Source organism: Poecilia formosa, unplaced genomic scaffold (assembly GCF_000485575.1).
Source record: "Poecilia formosa unplaced genomic scaffold, Poecilia_formosa-5.1.2 Scaffold154, whole genome shotgun sequence".
Classification (NCBI taxonomy): Eukaryota; Metazoa; Chordata; class Actinopteri; order Cyprinodontiformes; family Poeciliidae; genus Poecilia; species Poecilia formosa.
In genome coordinates, this window is record NW_006800093.1 from 550,957 (window position 1) to 571,844 (window position 20,888).

Below are 20,888 nucleotides of genomic sequence, written 5' to 3' on the forward strand. Positions count from 1 at the left end.
TTTGTTATCGCTTAGGCAAACACTCAAGTACACGAACCACCACACTGTGACAAGGGCAAGTAGTTGGGTTAAAAGAGGGCACAATGTGAAACTATAGAAGGAAGGCAATGAAAGTGATGAACACTGTTTTGGATGGTTAATAATGCAAAGACCTACGTGCATGGAAAGAAAGGACTGATGTCAGGGTGTGCTGCAAAAAAGTCCATTTTGTGCTCCATGAAGTCATTTAGTCTCGCAGAATTTTTGACATCCTACCGTTTGCTTGGGTGGGTCATTTGGAAAACATCTTCAAAGACGTCGATTTAGTATTTGCAGAAAACCCGAAAGTCATGGAGGAGGTCAAACACATGACTCTGAGAGGGAACAAATATTTAACCCCTTACGGAAGAGAACACAAACTGAATAAATGACTTTTTTCACATGGATGTTTTTTGCAGAGAAGAGGGTTTGATTTAGGATTGTTGGGTATGGGATTTTAGTAGGTTTGGAAAAAGACAAGAACAATTCACTCTATGCAAAGTCACAAGTGTGTAGCTAATGTGACAGGGCGTTAAAGGGTGCAGCATGGGACTGAAGATTAATGTGGGAGCAGATTTTTAAAGCCCTACATGGGGTAAACTAAAACGGTTAGAGCAAAAACCTGGAATTTCACATTTTAATGGGCAAATACAACAAGCAATCTATCAGCAGAAGCCAAAGGCACTCGGAGCTATTTGGTAAGTTGGGCTAGGAGGTTAAGGATGGTAATTTTATTGCCAAGATGTCAAAATATTAGTAAAGTTAACAATACCAAAAAACATAAAATGAAGGAAAGAATGAAAGGAGTTACTAGACACTGGACTGATCAACCACGATCTCACTAAGTTGGCTGCCAAACTGACAACCAGTTTTTGTTTTTTTTTCTTTACTAAAACACAACTAGAGTGGGCAAGTCACATACCTGGCATTCTGGACAACCATGACCTGACTGAGGGGTCCAGCATGCATTAAATGTAGAAAACAACATACAGAAAGAATAGTCAGAGGGAGGGTGAAGGTTCGGAGCGTCTCAGTGGACTGTGAGGGCTTCAGGGAAGAGGAGCTTAGAATAGATTTGGGATAGATTTTACTTTGTGGTTTATTTGTGTTTTAAAAGTAAAAAAAAAAAAAAAAAGATAGTAAATGTGCAAAAAAAATAATTATTTGTTGTTATATTGTTTCACTGATAGTAGGTTTAGTGTTGAGCAGCAGACTCCATGTTCTAATTTGAAAACTGTGTAGTGACGAATCAAACTCCAACTTCTTGGAAAACTTAACTGAGTTAACATGACAGTCATATAGATGAAAAGTGATTTTGTTAGGTTTAGAACTATTTTCTCATCTTTGTTGCTACACAGAGCTATGGTTGATGAGGCTACCTGCTGTATCACTCCACCTTGTCCAGGTGGGATAATTTCCAAACAACTATCAAAGCTGAAAAACCCACCGGAATGTATCATCTTTAAATGTCGCTGGAAAAACCCCCCAAAAACTACTGCCACAAAAACTAATGCTTTACTAAACTTTTAGCGAACTGATGCACTGCAGCTGGACAGGTGGATTGATAATAGCCAGCCACTTCGCAGATATGAACATTCAGTTGTTTAAATAACTAAAATTGGCTAAAACCGAGTCAACCATGTGGATTAGCTGTTAGTTTTCTGTCATCTTAATGATTTCATCAACAGTGTAGAAACTCACTGCAACGTGACATACCTGCTGCACAACTAAGAGGTTTATTACAGTTAATAACATCATAGAACTTTACGTAAATAAAAAAAAATCAAAACTATTAATTTTACATCTTTTAACTTATGTTGCGAAATCACTTAAAACTGCTTTTGGTCCTTATGCAGCCAGGATGCTTGTTGATGCATATTTCACACATACCTAGGACTGTATTGATATTCTGCAGCCATTTAGTGCTCAGAGTGTAAAGGACATCTGGTAGTATTAGCTATTTACTTTCTAACAACTCAATGGTCATGACCTTACGGCAGATTGGTTTTCCCATAAAATATGTTTTTGAAGGGGCCCGCATATTTTCAACCCCCTCAAAAAGCTGCAGGTCGACACCCCAAAGAAAAGAAATTTAGTACCAACTTTCACCAAATCAAACAAGATGTGTTTTTCCTCTTTTTTTTTTTCCTGGTTGCTGTGCCTTAAGCGATTGTTCTCAACAACCTCAATTTGGTTGTCAGGAGATCTGTGATGGAACCAGAGAGTCTGTGTGGGGATTACAGTTTGTGCCAGTAGCTGTGGAAAGTCATGTATAGCTCCAAAGCACATACATGAGAATGCGCACGAGGGTTTATGTCTCAGCCTTAACAGTTTGCCGCAGCACTACCAACTTCAACATCCTTACCCCGGCGCCCTCTACAATTATCTGGACATATATGAAGCTGAAGATCTTGGCCAAATGCATGGAGCCGTACATTATTATGTTTATCATAAATGATCAATGAAAAAAACAACAACAAAAAACAAAACAAAACTGAATTCTACAGAAGGTCTCATCTCAGGCAGAAGAGAAGGTGGAAGAGTAAATTGCATTATAATGCTATCACAGTGAGAGGGGAGCCCTGGACTTATTGAGGGAGTGTGGATCAGGTTGCAGGCAAATATGAGCACTATTGATTTTGTCTGCATTTATACCTGCACTATCACATCCATCAACAGCTTGAACACATGTCAGAGTTGAGCCTCGCATGATTCACGTAATGTTTGTATAGGAGTGATTAGAAGCTAATAATCTCTGTTAAAAAAAAAAAAAAAAGCAGAAGGAAGCCTAGTTTACCTAAAAGCTAGTTGGCTCAAAGTGTCATAGTGATGTGAAGCTGATATCAAATAAAGACCATGTGCTGCACATCGAAAGATGCAATGGTAGGACAAAAAAAAAAAAATAAAAAAAATAAATCAATCTTAAATCGATTTTAAATGAATGAAAATTCAGTTTTGTTTTCAACAAAGTGGCTGTGTGTGCAGCACTGATGGGAAAATAGCAGATGGAACAAGACATCATTTCAGTCTGACTCTAATTCTGAATAAAATGTGATTTTTTTTTTTTTTTTCTAACATTTTTACACCAACAATGTTCTTCGATGATAACTCGCGGCCACAACCAACTTTGCTCCATTTCAGAACCAGTTACGGCGTGCCTCAAAAATTTGCACTCCCCTGACTCACCCTCTCCCTGGTAGGAGATACACTTTTACAAATGGATCCGAGTAGCCGTTGTTGTCGCGCGGTGCGAGGTTTCTGGCCTGCAGGACATGAACTATCAAGTTGCCAAGCTGCTTGTCGTAGTGGATTTGAAGCTGTAAGAGGAAAAGGTGGTTGAAAAGAAAAGACAACGTCCCACGAATGGCATGAATTACCTTCATGTCGACTTAGATTTGGAATAATTCACGGGCACCAAAAGTCAGAAACACGTTTTGTGAATAGCAGAGACTTGTTTTACAGACCTGTATCTCTCCAGAGATGGGGTGGGAGTGGGTCTTGGATCCTTCTGTGGTCTACAGAGGAAGAGAATAAGATGCTAAGACTGTGATAGATGCAAGTGTGTAGGTGGGGAGTTTACTGGTGGGTGGTCCTGAGGAACATAAAATACAGAACTCTGCTGTATTTGTTGCAATGCTTGGAGGCACAACTGGGAGATTATTTGCTACAAGGGCTTTAAGTTTATGTCTGTTCATTTTGCTGTCTTTTAGGCAATGTGCACATACTTCACAACAATACGTTTTTTTCAGCTTATGTGTAAAATGGGTAGTAAATAAATGTACATATGATTCCTTTATTCATTTTATTTCCTTTAAAGTTTATCTATGCATACTTCATGTCTTTACAGTGTGAGCATTTAAAAAGTCGAAGTCAAATTCCTTGTTTCAGATTACAATTTTGATTGACTAGATTATTCCTTCGTTTTGAACATTTTTCCCATTTCGTCACATTACAGCCACAAATGTAGCATTTTCTCAGGAAGATTTTGTGACAGAATAAGACAAAGTTGTGCAGCAATTTCTGCCTCTAGACGTAAATGTCTGGAAAAATGTGTAGTTTTGTGCAAATTTTTGAAAGCCCAATTATGTTGGTCCACTTTCGAACATGACTCTTTCCGAGGCCTGCGTATGAAACCTCAGATTCAGACAGAACATGTCTGAAATCCCTTCCCTTCGACTCGCCTTGCTGGCGTGGCGCTTCTTGCTGACGGAGGGGGATCCAGGCTGACCGGGACTGGACGTCGCAGACGTCGGAGCGGCCAGGCTCGAGGACGATGCGGACATGGGAGCCTGCTGCTGTGACACTTTCTGCAGCTCGGCAGCTAGCTGCTTGGGATCAACGCCTGGAGATCGGGGAGGTTTCTCCCCTACAAGTCAGAAAAACAAACACAATCAGAACGTAACTTGGCGTCCTGGCTTGTAGGAGCGATATTGATGAGATCATAAATGTACTCTCTAAGAACCTATGAGAGCAACATAGAAGATGTGTGTGTAATTGTCCATTTCAGTGTGTATTAAAGTTTGGCCCCTGTATTTTGTTTTCCTAAATATGAACATTTGATGAAACTGTCAAAGCGACTGCATTGAAGAGAAACCTCAAATGAGGATCAAAATGAAGAAAACACAAAGCGTCACCTTTGCTGGGCTCCTGCAATTCAAGATGCTGGGAATCTTCAGACTCAGCCAACATGTTAAGATCACTGAGAAGAAGAGACTTCATTTTAGCTTTGAAGATCATATATGATGAGAGACAAAGTAAAAAAAAACATCAACTACAAGATAAGAGATACACTAAGTTTTAAAAAAGGACTCAATAACCTCTAGTTAACAAATATGGAATCACTAAGTTGTTTGTGGCAATAAAACACATAACTAGATGGACAAAAAGGGAAAAAACAGTCCAAAAGAAAATTAAGATATATAAAAAAATCAAACAAACGTCAGTGAAAAGGGTAGAAGATGTGATACTTACAGTCTGACACACAGTTCTGCTTCGTTACACAGCTGTCCAACCAATCCTTGCACTTCCTCGTACGTTTTTCCCGTCAGTTGAACACCGTTCCACTCTAACACTTGCATTCCTGCGAATAGAAAGGGCACGAGCACAACATCAACAACGCTCTATTTACAATGTTTTTACTTTTTTTTTTTTTTTAATATGGTCAAGATTAAAGCAGGCCACTTCAAACCACAACAAAGTTAATTAAACCCACGATGGGTCTATGTAACTGATAGAACCCAGATTTTATTTTATTTTTTCATTTATGATCTTACAGTAGGATATTTAAAGTACGGAAGTAGAAAGTCATAATCCGGAGACAGTCTTCAGACATTATGTCCTCAGATGTTAGTCAACACAGCAAAGCCACAGCAAACTCCCGTCCTGCACACTCACACGGACACGACTCACATGGATTGAAGCAGCTCATCAGTAGCGTCTTGGGTTTGCGACGATACTCGCGGCCTGAGTGAGCGGGAGCGACAGGGGAGCTACACTGTAGTTTCTAATTGTCACGTTTTAAAGATGTCAGATCTCAGCGACCAGCCGAGCTGATCAGACAACACAGAGTCATACGTGCAAACACTCACACTTCTCCGTGACGCCGGGCTTCTGAAAAATCCCAGCGTTTGTCCATGCACCAAACCGGCACCAGTGAGTCGGAACCAAATGCTTCGCAACCATTATGCCCAGCGCTAAGAACGATCTGATCACTTTTAGAAAAATCTATTTTTATTTAGTGTCTGCTATTGCAATGACTGGAGAGCAATGTAATGTTTTATGTAGAATTGATCGGCTCTACGCAGGTAATTTAACCCTTAAATGCGTTTTGTGCATCAATATAATCTCTAAAAATCGCATAGAAATATGGAAACTGTCCAAAGGGCACAGTGCCATACTGATGTTCAGGATTCCAACATTTTTCTGATACAGCTCGCAGTCTTCAGGTTGCACACATTTGCTTTGGACCTTTTCATGTTCTGTGTGATTTCACTCATCCCTTCCTACCTGCTGCAAAGAAAACGTGGGAATGACCATGACTACGACTGTAATAGATGAGCTTCCGCCTTAGGTAAGAAAATATTAACTTGAATTCTCAGAGGAAAGCTCAAACACACTCTTTAAATTAAGTGTGCTCCTATGTATGTGAAATAAAAGGTTTCAAACATCTGACAGGCTGTCTGGCCAGCAAACTCCACCGGATTCACATGGACTTCAAAAGGAATGATTGGATAATGACTCTAACAACATTTTTTTTTTCTTTATTACATATTTTCAATGTGAGTCGGGATATTGCTGGGTTTGATTCAGACACTTTGAGACACAAGCCTTCACTCAGGGCTCATCTTGACCGAGCAGCACACAACTCAGGAGACATCCGCCGTCTAATGCAGTGATGAGGCACGTCTCGGGGAGACTTTGCCTGATTTGTACTGGCAGAGCGTCATCCCGAGCAGAGGGGAGATTTCTGGTCAGCTGCAACGCCCTTGCATATCCTTATTTCATCATGACGTGCAAGTCTCCCCACTTATTAAACCATCTTATTCTCATGCCTATTTGTCATTACACAGTGTTTTTTTTTTGTTTTTTTTTTTAAACGAGGGCTGACTTTTATTGCGCAATACTTGATAAAATCAAATATTGTCTCTTGAGATGGTTCAAGTCTTTTCTCATCCCTAATGCTTGAGTAACACATATTTAATGGGAATTGTGATGGGTAGTAAATGAGTGTAGCAGATTTGCTGACTTTTATGTCGTACAGTATTTGCAGTTCTGAACAACACTGTGTGTGTTTTAGCAGATTGAGAGACTCATCATTTCTTCCAAAACAAGCAGAACAAGACTTGTAATCAGAAATGCATTTTCAAAAAGCCTCAACGTTAGAAAACCTGTTTAGCTATTTATTTTATTTAATACCGATCTAAAAGAAAAAGGAAGTCAGGGGAAGGTTTTACCTTCAAGAATTTTTCCTGTTTGTTCTGCAGCGCCACCAGGTAGGACTTTGGCAACATATGCACCAATGTCTCCGTTCCCACCTGGAACCTCTTTTCCTCCAACTATACGGATACCCAAACCATTTCCTGTTTAGGTAAAAAAAACAAAAAAAAACATAATTATTGATATTATGAACATATTTGTGTGATTTTTAACAGGAAAGAAATGCATGAAAATCAATAAAAAGCTAATTTTTGTCTTGGAATCACAGTATGCATTAAAATAATGAGAAAAAAAAAGGGTTTTCCAGAAACACACACACACACACACACACACACACACAAAAACAACAACTTGTGAAATGGCATAACTGGAGTCCTGACCTAAATCAAAAATAAATAAATAAATGAATGAATGCTATGATGTCACCTGAGGAGCTTTTGTGTAAGATTATTCCTACAGTCTGATAAATTTGGGAAAACCTTTGCAATGCAGAGAAAGCAATTATTTCCAAATAAAAGTGTGGTGTCCTGAAAGCAAAAAAAAGAAAGAAAAAAAAGCAAATCAAAACGTACTTTACCAAAGTATTAGTTGTAATGATGTGCGTTCTTACTCAGGTCATTTTTCTTTTCAGTTGAATTTGAAAGCGAAAATATTTCCTTGACTAAGGAAATGATCCATCATAGCCTAGTTATTTTACATCGCAGAAGCTTGCTGTTTTATCAAACGTGCGTGCACTTTTGGGATCTGCTGTATTTTATGTTACTAGTGTGAAAGAAGCACGATGGCGCTATTCGAAAGTGATGGGGTTTAAAAAAAAAAAACTCCACCTAACTACAACTGTCATAAAAGATCGCTTAGGGCAGAACAATATGTCTCCTTCCCATTTACAGGAAGTGCTAAAATTGTATTTCAGAGTAACTGTGAACATTTCCAATCCTTTGCTTAGAACCAGATTCGCTATGTGGATTTCATCACATTAAGTTACTGATTTCCTCCTTTGCTCAATGGTTCCACATTCAGCACACAAATACTATCAGTCATACCTTCCCTTCAATACAGAATCAGAACCACAGTCATTTAATATTGTCAAACAATTTGAAATGGTAATTGAAGGCAGAACAAAATGATTGAGGCAAAAAATAATCCTGATCACTCTTTTTAAATAAATTAATTCCTTGTGGGCTGTTTGCCATTTATTTTTATTTATTTTTGAGCAAGATCAAAAACACGTCTGCCATCTTTGAGCCTGAAGGAGTTGCGTGATGGGATTTCAGTATAGGGTAAATAAAATGCATGACACTCATCAGTCATGCTCTTTAAATCATCATATTAACATGAAGATTTTAAATAAAACCAACACAGAAAGCTAAACGCAGTGCAATATCTGCATGGTTGATACGCGATTAGCTTACAATACATTGTGAATAGAAATATGTCATTCACCTAGATTATTAAACCTGTGTTACTTTACCTGTGACACTGCGGTCTTTGAGATCCCTCTGCAGTTTGACCCTGAGGTGAGGGAACGGATAGTATGGACCTTTTCCCTGTTGTGCATACAAAAGGAAAATATGTAACTAATATTCTGCACTCACATTGCATGTAAGGTGTTTGTGTCACTGGACGCGAGTTACTGCATTCAGTTATTACGGCGTCTTTGTTCATCAAATATTTCAGCATTTTATGCCACTTCACGGTCATTTCAGTAAACAAGTAGGACTACACCCACCGTCATTCTTTTATACAGTAAACACAAGAAAAGCAAAATCATTTTGTTCTAGTTAGTTCTTAAAATAATTTATTAATAATTATAAATATATTTCTAAGCTTGATGAGTTCAAAAGACAGATAGCACAGAGCTATTGTTGACTGAACAGAATTTAAGTCAAAATGCGATGGGGAAACTTACAAAGAAAAACCCAAATTCTGTTTCAGAGAAAGCTTAAATATTACATAAAACCAATAAAAGACAGTCTCAGTGCAGAATTTGTTTTAAAGTTTAGGTCTAAATGTAAGATTACACTTAATTCTTGGACAAAAGTAAATGCCTGAAATGATTTCAGGTCATTACATTCACAAGTCAGCCACATAAATTAAAAAAAATGCTGGCAGTCCAGTAAAGAATTCGGGGAGCCATGTCCTCTGGTCTTGGTCCACTGAGTTTTGTGAGCTCTAAAGTCACACAGTTGTCTATAAGGAAACTTTAGAGCCTTGTCCGCATCACAGTGAAGTGGACGAGCTTCGCCGAGATGCTGATTTCTGTTTCCAGCAAGATACGATACCTGCCCGCACTGACAAAAGTACAATGACCACGGCATCGATCTGCTTGATCGGTCAGGAAACTTTCCTAACCTAAATGCCAGAGATAATCTTTGGGGCATTTTGAAGAGAGACATGAGACATGCAGACAAGCAAAGTCTGTTATTAAACCAACCTGAGGCTCCCCAACACTAAAGAGGATTTCTAGATAAGTACTGAGCACACATACTGCACAGGACACAGAGATCTTCTTTTTGGTCTAATGTATTATTCTAATTTTCTGAAGGCTGAATTTTAATTTTTTATTAGCTGTAAGTCACGATCATTGAAATTCAGGGAAATTATCAATTGTAACATGTCGGAGTCTCTACCGAATTACTTTTCAGTCATATTCCAATTTATTGGCTTGCATTGATATTTTCATATTTCACCTGTCTCTTTTCTTGCCCGTTCTCTGGCCGTCCATCCCTCGGCTTGTCAAACCAGTCAGTCTCGTCTCGCCTGAGGTGATAGGCTTTAGGGACAGAATTCAAACTCATTCGGAGTCAGACCGTTTGCATCTTACAAAACAGGATGGGCTCAAGTGTATCCAAATGTGATTTCATGCTCATAAGGACACAGCTAATTATGAAAGATGAAAACATATTGGTGAAGTACAAACTGAATGGCAAAAGGAACATTGATGTGAAATAAGCAGAAAAGTAACGCAGTTCGTGGATGACTTAGACAGGGTTACTGAAGTGTGTATGATCGAATAGTAAAGGGCAATAAAATCCTCCAGGAATGTAAATGTTGGGTGTTGTATACATGAATATCAATTTTCCTCAATTGAAAGCAGGCGGTTTTTATTCAAAACATATTATATTACATTTGCAACGAAATCTGCTTCAAACTGTTTTTAAGCAGATTCTGCACTCATTTCCCCCAACATTTAGTCATAATGCCGTCGAGAGACGCACTGTACTTGTGGTTCAGGTTAGTGTGTTAGCTCGTGGATAACTGTAGAACTGAACTAATACTCTACCATCAGTTGCATCGTCTCTGTTCAATGCCATCATGGAATCACATGGGGCTGCAATTAAGGCAAATTGGTTTACATCGCAAAATCTTGGCAATTGCTATATTTACCAGACAGAATGAAAACGATTGTCCAGAACTTTAAACTGACTTTTTCCTTTTGCTTATTTTTTAGGCAAGTAATGTAAAAATAAAGGCCTATATGTTTAAGTCAAAACAGAAAATGGGGGGTATTGACATTTTAGTGGGAGAGGTGCATCAAGTTTGTTTGTTGTCAGCAAAACAACAAACAGAAACAATAAAATATCCCAAGTTAAAAGCTGATGAGGAAATGGAGCATGGCCAGGTGGATCCATAAATAACACAATGTTATGCCTGGACTCTGGTTCTGATTAATGATAAACGGCCGTCTGCTAGATATCTGCCATTTTCTCTAATGCATCAAACTAGGAAAGCACACATTTTGCTTGAAAGATAGACAATCTTACTAGGTCCTTGAACAAGGAGAACTGACAATTTCTTTTTTTCTGCTGACACCTTAGCTCTCTCCTAGCAGAAGATGGCGCATTAAAATGGAAAAAAAAAACAAACAAACAAAAAAACACATCAAGAGTAAGGCAACTATTATTTGTATCCAAATTCTAGTTGTCCAGTAATCCGGGTGACAGGTTATTTTTTAAGTAATTCTTTTGTAGCCTAAATGACAACAATTAGCCCTGGCAACAATTTTTTTTTCTTTTTTAGCTAAAAACTCATTGCATATTTGGTTGAATCCATTACCCAGTCCTGTAGTTTTAAATATACTCAGACGTAAATGTCCTATTTGACAAAAGAGTGTGTTTCCAAAACCACTCAGATTGGGTTGTTTTTACTTCAAAAGTATTCAAAAGGACTTGGTCTCAGTTTTTTATTTTGCTTTTAAGTAATGACCTCTTAGAAATAAAAGCAAAGGTTGTTTTTAGCTGGGTTTTTTTCTCCATTTGACTTAAAGTGTTGAACTTAAAGTATGTGTACACATGTAAATCTCGATGAGAAATACAAGTATAACCCACAAAAGACAAAATGATAAATGACATGCAATACACACATTTCAAAAGACAAGCATAAAAGACATGCAAGTTAAAGACTTGAATTTATTATGCAGAAATAAATGTTTTCCATCAAATGTAATGCATTTCATTCTGTGATACCAGGATCTTGTGGTTTTTTGTTGTGCCGTGTTAGAGTGCCCTCGACCATAAAACGTCACAGATAAATTTAGAAACTGTTACATTATATTTGATGGGAGGAATCCCTACAAATTAGATTGTCATGCAAACAGAAAAAGATGAGACTATACAGTGAATGTAAAGAGAAATGCTACAATATATACGCAAACAAAGTCAGTATGACAGACAAAGACATGCATACACCTTAGATCTGAACCTACAGACAACAGTTATGGACAGGTACTGAAAACAAGATGCACAACAAAGTAAATGTTGAGTAGAAGAACAAAAATAAAGAAACATGCACATTTTAAAATACTAACCACAAGCTAAATATTGATGTCATGCATGCTAGTATTCAATGCAGATTTCACCCACAAACTATTATTCACAAGACACTTAAAACGGAAAGAGATGCAGTTTTACAAGTTTGTTTTTTACCTTCACTATCTGACATTGTGCCCTGAAGATCATCCAGCAGCACATAACTCCTACCCCTTGTTGGCTCTTCTCGTATATGTTGCTGCTGCTGGGAATCTTGCAGGGACATGCAGGAACCAAATTGGTCCCTCGAGTCAGCTGAAATAGGAGGCAGGGGACCAGCTGACGCACGAGCCATGCCCATTGGTTGACCAACAGGGCTTAACGGACTCTCTTCCTCTGAGTTCTGTGCCACGATAGGAATTCGTCCACGACTGCTTTGCACAATTGGAAGGCTGGTGGGCTTGGTGCGACCAGAGGGGGTTTGATAACTTGGACCGTCTCCAGATGACTCTCCGTCTCCTTTAAGCCTCAGTGAAGAACTCGAAAGGTCCCTTTTGATTGACAAGTCCAGGCCGTAGCACGAAGTAGGTCTGGATGAGGGTCTTGACCGGCTACCACTAGGATAAGCAGAGTCCAAGCCCAAGCTCTGGCCCAAATTCAGGGATCCAGCTAAATTGGCTCCCAAGGTAGACCCAAGATACTTTTGTTGCTCTGCAATATTCTTTCGAAGGCCGAATGTAATTTCATCCTGCAGCAGCCTGCTGGATCTGGGCGATGCACTGGTAGAGCCCAAATAGTTATAATCAGTTTCCAAACCCCTGTTGTCTGTTATAGAGGAATACTTGGAGGAGATTTTAGGATCTAGTATTGGAGTTTTGTGCTTTTGGTACAAAACTGATGCTGGGAGTTGTTTTGCTGCCTGCTTCTCAAGAGTAAGTCGACTGATGCTGTATTTGTCTGACTTTGGATAGTGTCTTTGGGAATAACTAGAGACACCAGTGCTTGGAGTATAGTAGTTTTGGGAGAGACCCGTCAGTTGTTCTAAGCTTTCTGTGCCACCTGTACTTCGTCTAAACTCCTGCTTGAGCTGCTGCTTCAGGAGTTTTAATTCATAGGGTTCCTCCATTGTATCCTCTTCATCAGGAGTCTTTCCAAAAGCATGGAGCCTAGAGGTGGAGCCCAGATAGTCAGTAGACCCAAGATCTGCAGCACTTCTACGCAAAAGCTTCTCTGCCTTAGCCAGTTCCCGCTCGGCTAGACTGTAAGACGAAGACAGACCTGTGGAGGTCTTAGCTAACTCTGCAGCGTCTTCCAGCAGCATGTAGCTCCGAGGTGTGTGGTGTTCCACCTCTGTGTAGTAGGAATCAGAAACGGCTGACATTGGGCTACCTGCTATGCTTCCCACCTCCAGGGCTCTGAGGTCTAGATGGTTACCGTATTTGTCATATTTGACACCAAGATAAGCTGACGACGTGGGATCAGGCTGACGGCTAATGACATCGTATTTAGTCGCATCGAGCTCTGACAGGAGAGCCGCTTGCCTTGCCGCTTTCTGCTGCAATAAAAGCATCTGCTGGTAACTCTGCTGCTGGGCAGTGGTAAGTGAAGGAACAGAGGAGTAGATGGAGTGAGATTGGTACGACTGTGGAGTCTGATAGATTGACTGCTGGTATTGGCTTTGAGGATATTGGTACTGAGAGTATTTTCCATACTCATGCTTGGTTTGGGGAGGAGCAAAATCATCAAGTTCTGAGTGAGGAGCTGTTCTGGGGCGCTCAAGAAGGTGGTCCTCTATGTCCTCATCTTCACCACCATCTTGGACACTCCTGGTCTCTCGGATGTTACTAACCTCACTGTCTGACATGTAATCTCTATCCTCTGCGACACTCTGTAAGTAGGCCCTTTCTCTTTTCTCCCTTTCCTTTAAAAGTGCATCTTTTCTGCGATTGATCCCCATCTCCAAATACCTCAGCTTAGCATCAATCTCTTTCTCCTCTTCGTCGAGTTCTGCCTGTCTTTTGCGGAGCTTGGAAGACTCTCGCTCAACCAGATCCAGCTCCCGATCAATGTCTTGTAAGATCTTGGCACGTGCCATGTTTGAATTTCGGCACATTCTTCGGCGAGCTGAGTTCGTGGTGTATGCCGTCTGTCCACTTGTTGTTGACTCTTCTTCAGAGGGGGGATTGGGAAGAGTCCTTTTCACCTTCTTTTGCGTCTCGGTGGGTGTGCCGCCTGATCCTTTCCCCTATAGCAAATAAAATGGTAACATAGAACCTTAACACCCAAACATGTTTGAATATCTGATAACATTTATAGTGTCTGGTCTGTAAAGGCGGAGCTATCTTTGGCCAGTATTGCTTTCTTGGGTAAGTGATGGTAGGTACTTGTGTATCACCATTTTTTTTCTGTTTCTGCATTTATTCCCATAAAAGTCACAAAACGTTGATGTGTACTCTACAGTCCAACAAAGTAGTTATTTGTCTTTCTTAAAACTTGAGAGTCAACATTTCTTTCTGCATGTTCAGCTTATTTTAAACAACAATTAATGAAGGTATGGAATTCTCACTGGTAACTTGCTTAGGGAGAATTTTTTTCATATCTTTTCATGAAATTTGCTGCGACAGAAAAATGTTTTCCTTAAATATACTTAAATCCATTTTACTCATTACAAAGCAAATGGAGGAAAAAAAACTTAACACCAGCAACATCCTGCTCATTTTCTGACAATTGACAAAATACATTTCTTTACCTTTGTGCAAGTGTCTGACATTTGTCACAGTGGTGTAGGAGAATGTGATACTCACCGGATGGCCATCACCACACTGCGTACCAGATGTTGCCCTTTCTTCTCCTGTTGGACTCATGGGCTTTGGGTCAGACATCGATCGCTGCATGGTTTTGTGTCCCCGAGGACTTGCTGGAGAGGATTTTGATGGGTCTATGCTTTCCCTTAGCTTTTGTGGGCTGGTATCGCCTAGGGACTTATCATAGGACACAAATTCAAGGGATTTGCTAGGTGATATACATGGTGATACAGGAGAATAGAGTACTTTAGGCGATTTAGGATGCCCTTGAAGGGAAGAAAATTCTGGTTTTAGGTTTGCAGACTGGGCTATTTCTAAGGGAGTAGGGCGTTTCTTTGGTGAGGTCCTTTCTGAATCTGACACCTCCATTCTAGTGTCCATTCGAATATTCCCATCCGTGTCAGTTTGTATAGAAATTTCAGTGTGGGCTTGAAGAGACATTTCTGATCCCCCACCTCTATCACCTCTAGCAGTACGGGGACGGCTTTGTCGACTTCTCTGGGCCTCCCATTCCTCTTGATCCTCATCATCAGTCTGGACGCAGCTATCAACACTCTTTTTAACACTTTTTTTTTTTCTTCCTGCTGTGTAAGCTTTGCTTAGTGCTTCGTCCTCTTCATCTGTCTGACATCCGCTATCTGTGATTTTTCGAGAAAGCACTGTTCCATCAGGTCCTAGGACAATGGCCTCCTGTACGCCATGACCTGGGATGTCTGCACCTGGGTACATCTGACGAAGCTTTTGCTCTTCCAACTGTAGCCGCAGTTGTTCTTGGAGTCTTTGTATTTGCTCAAGTTGCTGCTGTTGTTGAGCATATGTTTCCTTTTGCATCATCAGATGAGCCTGTCTTTCCTGCTCCTGTTGAGCCAGGATCTGCTGCTTCATGGCTTGCAACTCTTCTAATTCCTTCTGTACTAGGAGTTGTTCTTGCTCACGGAAGCGCTGGATATTCTGCCGCTCCCATTCCAATTCCTCAGCTAAGCGCTGCTGCTTCAGCTTTTCCATTTCTAGCCTCTCTCGCTCTGCCTGATACTGGCCATCTCCAGGAACCATGGGGGACGAGAGAGCTTCCAGTGAAGCAGCTATTGCCTCCAGGGATGCATCTGTATATGTGTCAAGGGATAAAGATGCAGCTGCTGTAGCTGTACCATTGACAGTAGCAACACCTCCCTTTGAGATCTCCAGGTTAAGAGGAGCATCTCCTTGTTCTTCTGTTGTGGAAATGGTAGAGAGAAAACTGTGGGATCTTGTAAGTGGTAAATTCTGGAGATTGGACAAAGAAGGCATGGTATCACTTGTGTGCATACCTGAAAAGGTATTATAAGCTGTACTAAATATGGATCCTGGTTGAGTAGTAATTGCATATGTTGATGGGACTGGCGCTGCAACAGATGAGTAGACCACTCCATTTGATGACCTTAAAACACTACTTGTCCCAAAGAGTGAACTGACAGCGCTTGTGGCACTTGAATGGGAATATGGGGGGATTGTCATTCCTGCATAACTGCCTTTCTTGGAGTAGTCAACAGCTTCACCTGTCAAAAGTCAAAAATATATTTTTAGTCCATGTTTTTTAGACAATTCATTCAGAATCAAGCCATGCCTTCAGCAAATAAAAAAAATGCTGCCAAGATAAAAAACAAAAAACCAACAAAAAAAAAAAAACAATAGAGGTGGAAGAAGCAAAACAGGCACATGCAAAAAAAAAGTTGAATGAAAAACAATAAAATCCATGCAAAATAAAGCAAAAGAAATGAAAAGTCCACATTAGCCATGAATAAGTGGAGGCAGTTCAAAGTGACATTTAAGTGACAGATCCGCAATGTCACTGCACTGACCTGCATCTGATATCTTCGCTGAGGTCAGATCTACTGCTCCCTCTGTTGTGACACTGAAATTATAACTGTTCTTACTCTTGTACATGAATAACCCAGCTTCTGCAAGATTGGTGTCTGACATGGAGGGCTTAATTCCACCAAACCCTCTCATGCCATAAGGTGTTCGGTCAAATTGATAATGGTCATCACGATATCCAAAACGATCCTCAGGCAGAGGCGTGGTGGGCTGCTGAGTTGCACAACTTCCTGCAAATGGCAGCTTGTACACAACATCGCAGCACACAGCTCTCTTCCCTGCTGTTAGATCCACTGGTTTGCCGTCATCTGCGATTACGGTTGTAAACACGTCTGCAGATGTCACGTCAACCGATACCAAAGTATTGAAAGGTTTTGAGGTACTAAGATCAACAGCTCCTGCCACTGTGGTTCTTCCTGTAGTTAATCCGTTGGCAACACAGGTTGCCACAGGAGGGACTGAAGCAGTGACTGGCATAGCTTGGAAACCTACTGCACCTGTATTCGATCCAACCGAAAGGTTAATTGGGATTTCTGCTGTTGCAAGAGTGGAGGGCTGAGACTCAACAGGTCGATATACAATTTGAGAAACGGGTTCAAAAGCCTTATTTTTTGTCAACTGAAGGGGCACGGACGAAACTTGAGAAACTTCTATGTTGTCACATTGCTGAATTGTGGCAGAACAGGTCACAATAGTGATGCTGTCAGTCACTATTGAAACAGTGGAGGATTCAGTGCTGAGGTTGACCACAGGTGATTGCACTGCACTGGTGTGGCGACTGACATCACTCACAAAAGACTGGCGTCTTGAATCTGGAGCGGTGGACAGATCAACGCCATTCATGTTTGAATCTGAATCAACCTTAACAGTTCTAAGATCTACCACCTCAGAGGGAAGAGAGGCCGTTTCAGTCTGTGCTAGTATTTGAGGCTTAGGTTTCTCCATTGACATTGGGACACCAGTTGCTCTTGGAGCTGGTAATGGCGGTGGTGTTCTTTCATGAACAACGGAGACAGTGGTTCTTTGAACTTCTGTAGTAACCACTTGTGATATGAGGTTAGGCATAACAGATGGCTGTGCTGAAGCAGATATGGCCTCAATTATGTGACAAGAACTAGAAACATGTTTCTCTGGGCTGCAAATCTCTTGTTTTTCAATAGACTCTGTGACACGTGTATACGCCAGAGGCACTCTGGTTGTCTGAGGAGAAGGGGTTGGTTGCTGTTGATTTTGCTTTGGATATGGGTGTTGAGGCTGTGGTTGATAATAACCCTCATGCTGACCCTGCTTTGAGGGAGACGCCGGTCCAGGACCAGAGGGGGCTTGAGTTGTGACATTGTCAACTGGAGAGCTAGGCTGGGATGGCAGTGTGATGACTACATACGTGTCACGAAGATTGCTGGCATATCTTGGGGAAGAAGGAGACTTTGGTGAAGGTTGAAATGTCTTGCCCTCTGTAGAGGGGCTCAAATTAAGGACTGAGTCATTTGGACCAGTGGGAAGTACCGTAGGTCTTGTTGGAAGAGGGGCATGAGCAGGTGAAGGTGGCTGTGAACCAGGCTTTGGTGCAATTGGTGGTTTGACACCATGAGCTGGTCTGTGACTGTCCACAATCCCATGAATAGCTGGCTTTGGAGGAACAGGAGGTGGAATATGAGGTTTGTACGTTGGAGTAACAACTTGTCGAACAGGCGATCCTTGGGGTGACGTCATAGTCACCGGCTCAGATTTTTTCACAGGTGCTGAAGCCTGAGGTGGAAGTGGAACTGGGGCTTTCCTGGGAAAAACTGTGGGTTTTGGTGGAGTGGGAGGAGGCTGGGGTGGCGCAACAGGTTCTTCTCCTTTTTCCTGAGAATTAGCCCGGCGCAAAATATTTGGCTTAGGGGGCACAGGGGGAGCTGTTGACACTACACTAGATATACTAGGTGTGTATTGGGGGACTGTTGGTAGCGGTGACACATTAGCAATAACAGAAGCTGATGATCTCGGAACAGTACTAGAAAGGTCCACAAGTTCAACCTGAGAAGTAGAGGTTTCATTGTCGGGCTGCTGTTCTGTCTGTTCTGTTGTGGTTGAAGGGGACATCTCAGATGCTTCTTTTACATGTTGAGATTGCTTTTCTGATGTTATATCTGATGTTCCCGTCACCACCTGTTCCTTTTTAACTGTAGTTTCATCATCAGAGGATAACTCTCCAGAAGAGCATTGTGTTACCTTTAAGTCTGGAATAGGGTGAAGAACCTTTTTTGATGAAGTACTTTCAATTTCTGGCTCAGGCTGAGTTGGGCTTGTTCCTGGAGTTAGAACTCTTTTCATCAACTCCTCGTAGGCTGCTTCGGCATCCAACAGTGGCTTCCCGTCTTTGCCTAATGTCACCGTGCCGCTTTGTAGGAAGGTGCTTTCAGCTGGTTGAAACACAATTTTTGTATTAGGAGCTTCATTTTTTGGCTTTATATTTTCATATTCCTGTTCTAGCTGCATGAATTCCTTTCTCTTCTTGATCATGTCCTCATAAACTTCATCGGGCGATCTCAGTTTTTTGGGTTCAACAGGAACAGACATTTTCTCCGTCTCTTCCCGATCAAAAGAATTGTCAAGAAGAGATGGATAAATATAGTCTTCGATAAGCATGCCACCATATACCGTTTCCTTTTCTGCTTGAATTTCACCTGTGTCGACTGTTGGGGATTTAGCCTTTAGCATGATTTCTTCATAGGCCTCATCAGCAGATTTGAGAGCTTTCTTCTGAGATTTATCAGTGTTTTGATCATCTGTTGGGGAGTGAAGAGATACAGATATAGGCAGCCGATATGTTTTTTGCACTTCTGCAATTTTTGCGGCATGGATCTCAAATCCTTCAGGATCTGATTCAATACTGGGGGAAAAATCGGAGCAGGACGACCGTCTGATCTCCTCCATTTCGGCTTCCTGTCTCTGTTCTTCAGTTGGTGAGGCATCTTCAATTGGAGAAAGGTTACTCGGAGGTGTCTTTGTATGCTCTCGCCTTCTTTGGGCCCGAATCTCATCCTTGTCTTTCTTGGACTTTTTTCCTGAGCCCTTTTGCTTTTCTTGCTCCCTGAGAAGTTCCTCCTCCTCCCTTAACTCTTCCTCCTCTGATGAGTCTTCAATAGTTGGTAGCATTTGCCCAGTTTGTCGGTGCTTGGCTTTTCTGTGCTGTTTACCCTCACCGGTACGAACATGACTTGGGCTGCTGTCGCTATCCTCATCCATGGATGAAAGAGACGTCGGCGATGTTCCAGGAGTGAAGCTAGATGCATGTAGACTAGATGACCCTTCACCCCGAGACCGATCATCTGGAGAGTCTGTTAGACTTTCTATTTCAGGCTCTCCATCTGCACTAGGTATACATATAGGGCTGCTGGTTACATTCAGCTCAAAAGTTTGTAACTTGCGGGGTGCAGAAATTCTTTGATCTTCCTCTTCTTTTTGTTCTTTCTCATCCTCTTTGATAATATCAGATTTGTCGGCTGACACTGTGAATTCCTGAACATCATCATCATCATCGGGACTAATAGTAGTTTTCTTAGTTAGCCGTCTTGTTTTTCCTGATATGCTTTTCTCTTCTTTCTTCTCCTCATTTGGCTTCTTCTCATCACCTCTAATCTTTCGCCTGACTAAGCTTTCTTCGTCCGATGGAGAGGCGTCCTCATTCTCACTCATTTCTATGATCTGTTTCCTGATGAACTCCTCGTCATCTCCGGACATCGGGCTTTCTTTTCCAAAACTTTCGCTGCTGTCGTCCAGGGAATCTGCCTTGACATCAATTGGCACAAGAAGCTTTTTCTTTCCAGTACTTTTGGCATTCTTCTCTGAAAGGTTTTTATCCTCTTCTGAACTGGGCGAATCGGGTGAGAGAGGAAGAACCTCCAATTTGCGTCTGGTCTTTAAAGTATTGGTCTGTTTCTCCTCCTGCTCTGTGTCTACCTGGGCCTCTAGAATGGGAAGCACAGAGCTTTCTAGTTTTGCCAGGTCTGATGGGCTTGTGAGATTGTCTTCTTTAGCTTCTTTCAACTCAGGCTGTTTCAAGGTCTCCTCTTGTTTGATCTGGTAAATAGAAAGAAATTCATTGTTACTTTTGGCAGTAAACAATCTTTTTCAAAAAAATTTTTTTCAGTATTCTTGTACGGGGATGGCTTTTTTCTTACATACTGTAATGAAAAGTTGCAAAAGAAATTTTAATCTACAAAAAACCATTTGGTTGACTATATTAAAGCACATGTTCTAAAACATATTACAAATACATTCGACTATGTTTGAAAGACTTTAGCTATTTTCAACTAAAATTCAACACTGATAACTATTTCCATCTCCTATATGCTATTAGTTTCTACACCCAATTTAGAAAATATAACAGAAATACACAAGGGTTTAAGAATCTAACGCTACACTCGCTAGACATTATGGTCACCTCAGTAACTGCATCGTCATCGCCATGCTTTTCCACAGGCTTAGTTTTTGCATCCATTTGCTCCTCCGTGCCTTCCTCCTTCAAACCGGCATCGTTCTC

The 20,888-nt window shown here is 41.0% G+C and overlaps 1 protein-coding gene across 6 annotated transcripts in view; it reads right to left on the minus strand.

The window, feature by feature from the left end:
- The window catches only part of pcloa (piccolo presynaptic cytomatrix protein a), a 49,877-nt gene that overhangs the window by 9,175 nt on the left and 19,814 nt on the right, over window positions 1–20,888 (minus strand). For 4 of the 6 annotated variants that reach the window (XM_016677356.1, XM_016677353.1, XM_016677357.1 and 1 more), the window contains exons 6-18: window positions 16,345–20,425; window positions 14,507–16,041; window positions 11,880–13,947; window positions 10,238–10,285; window positions 9,645–9,727; window positions 8,426–8,501; window positions 6,972–7,097; window positions 4,990–5,098; window positions 4,653–4,717; window positions 4,200–4,384; window positions 3,483–3,533; window positions 3,205–3,335; window positions 941–967 (exon numbers count right to left, since the gene is read on the minus strand). In XM_016677356.1, the coding sequence (XP_016532842.1) occupies window positions 941–967; window positions 3,205–3,335; window positions 3,483–3,533; window positions 4,200–4,384; window positions 4,653–4,717; window positions 4,990–5,098; window positions 6,972–7,097; window positions 8,426–8,501; window positions 9,645–9,727; window positions 10,238–10,285; window positions 11,880–13,947; window positions 14,507–16,041; window positions 16,345–20,425 (8,585 nt within the window). The remainder of the gene's footprint in view (window positions 1–940; window positions 968–3,204; window positions 3,336–3,482; window positions 3,534–4,199; window positions 4,385–4,652; window positions 4,718–4,989; window positions 5,099–6,971; window positions 7,098–8,425; window positions 8,502–9,644; window positions 9,728–10,237; window positions 10,286–11,879; window positions 13,948–14,506; window positions 16,042–16,344; window positions 20,426–20,888) is intronic. The other 2 variants (XM_016677355.1, XM_016677354.1) reach the window with 2 other exon arrangements.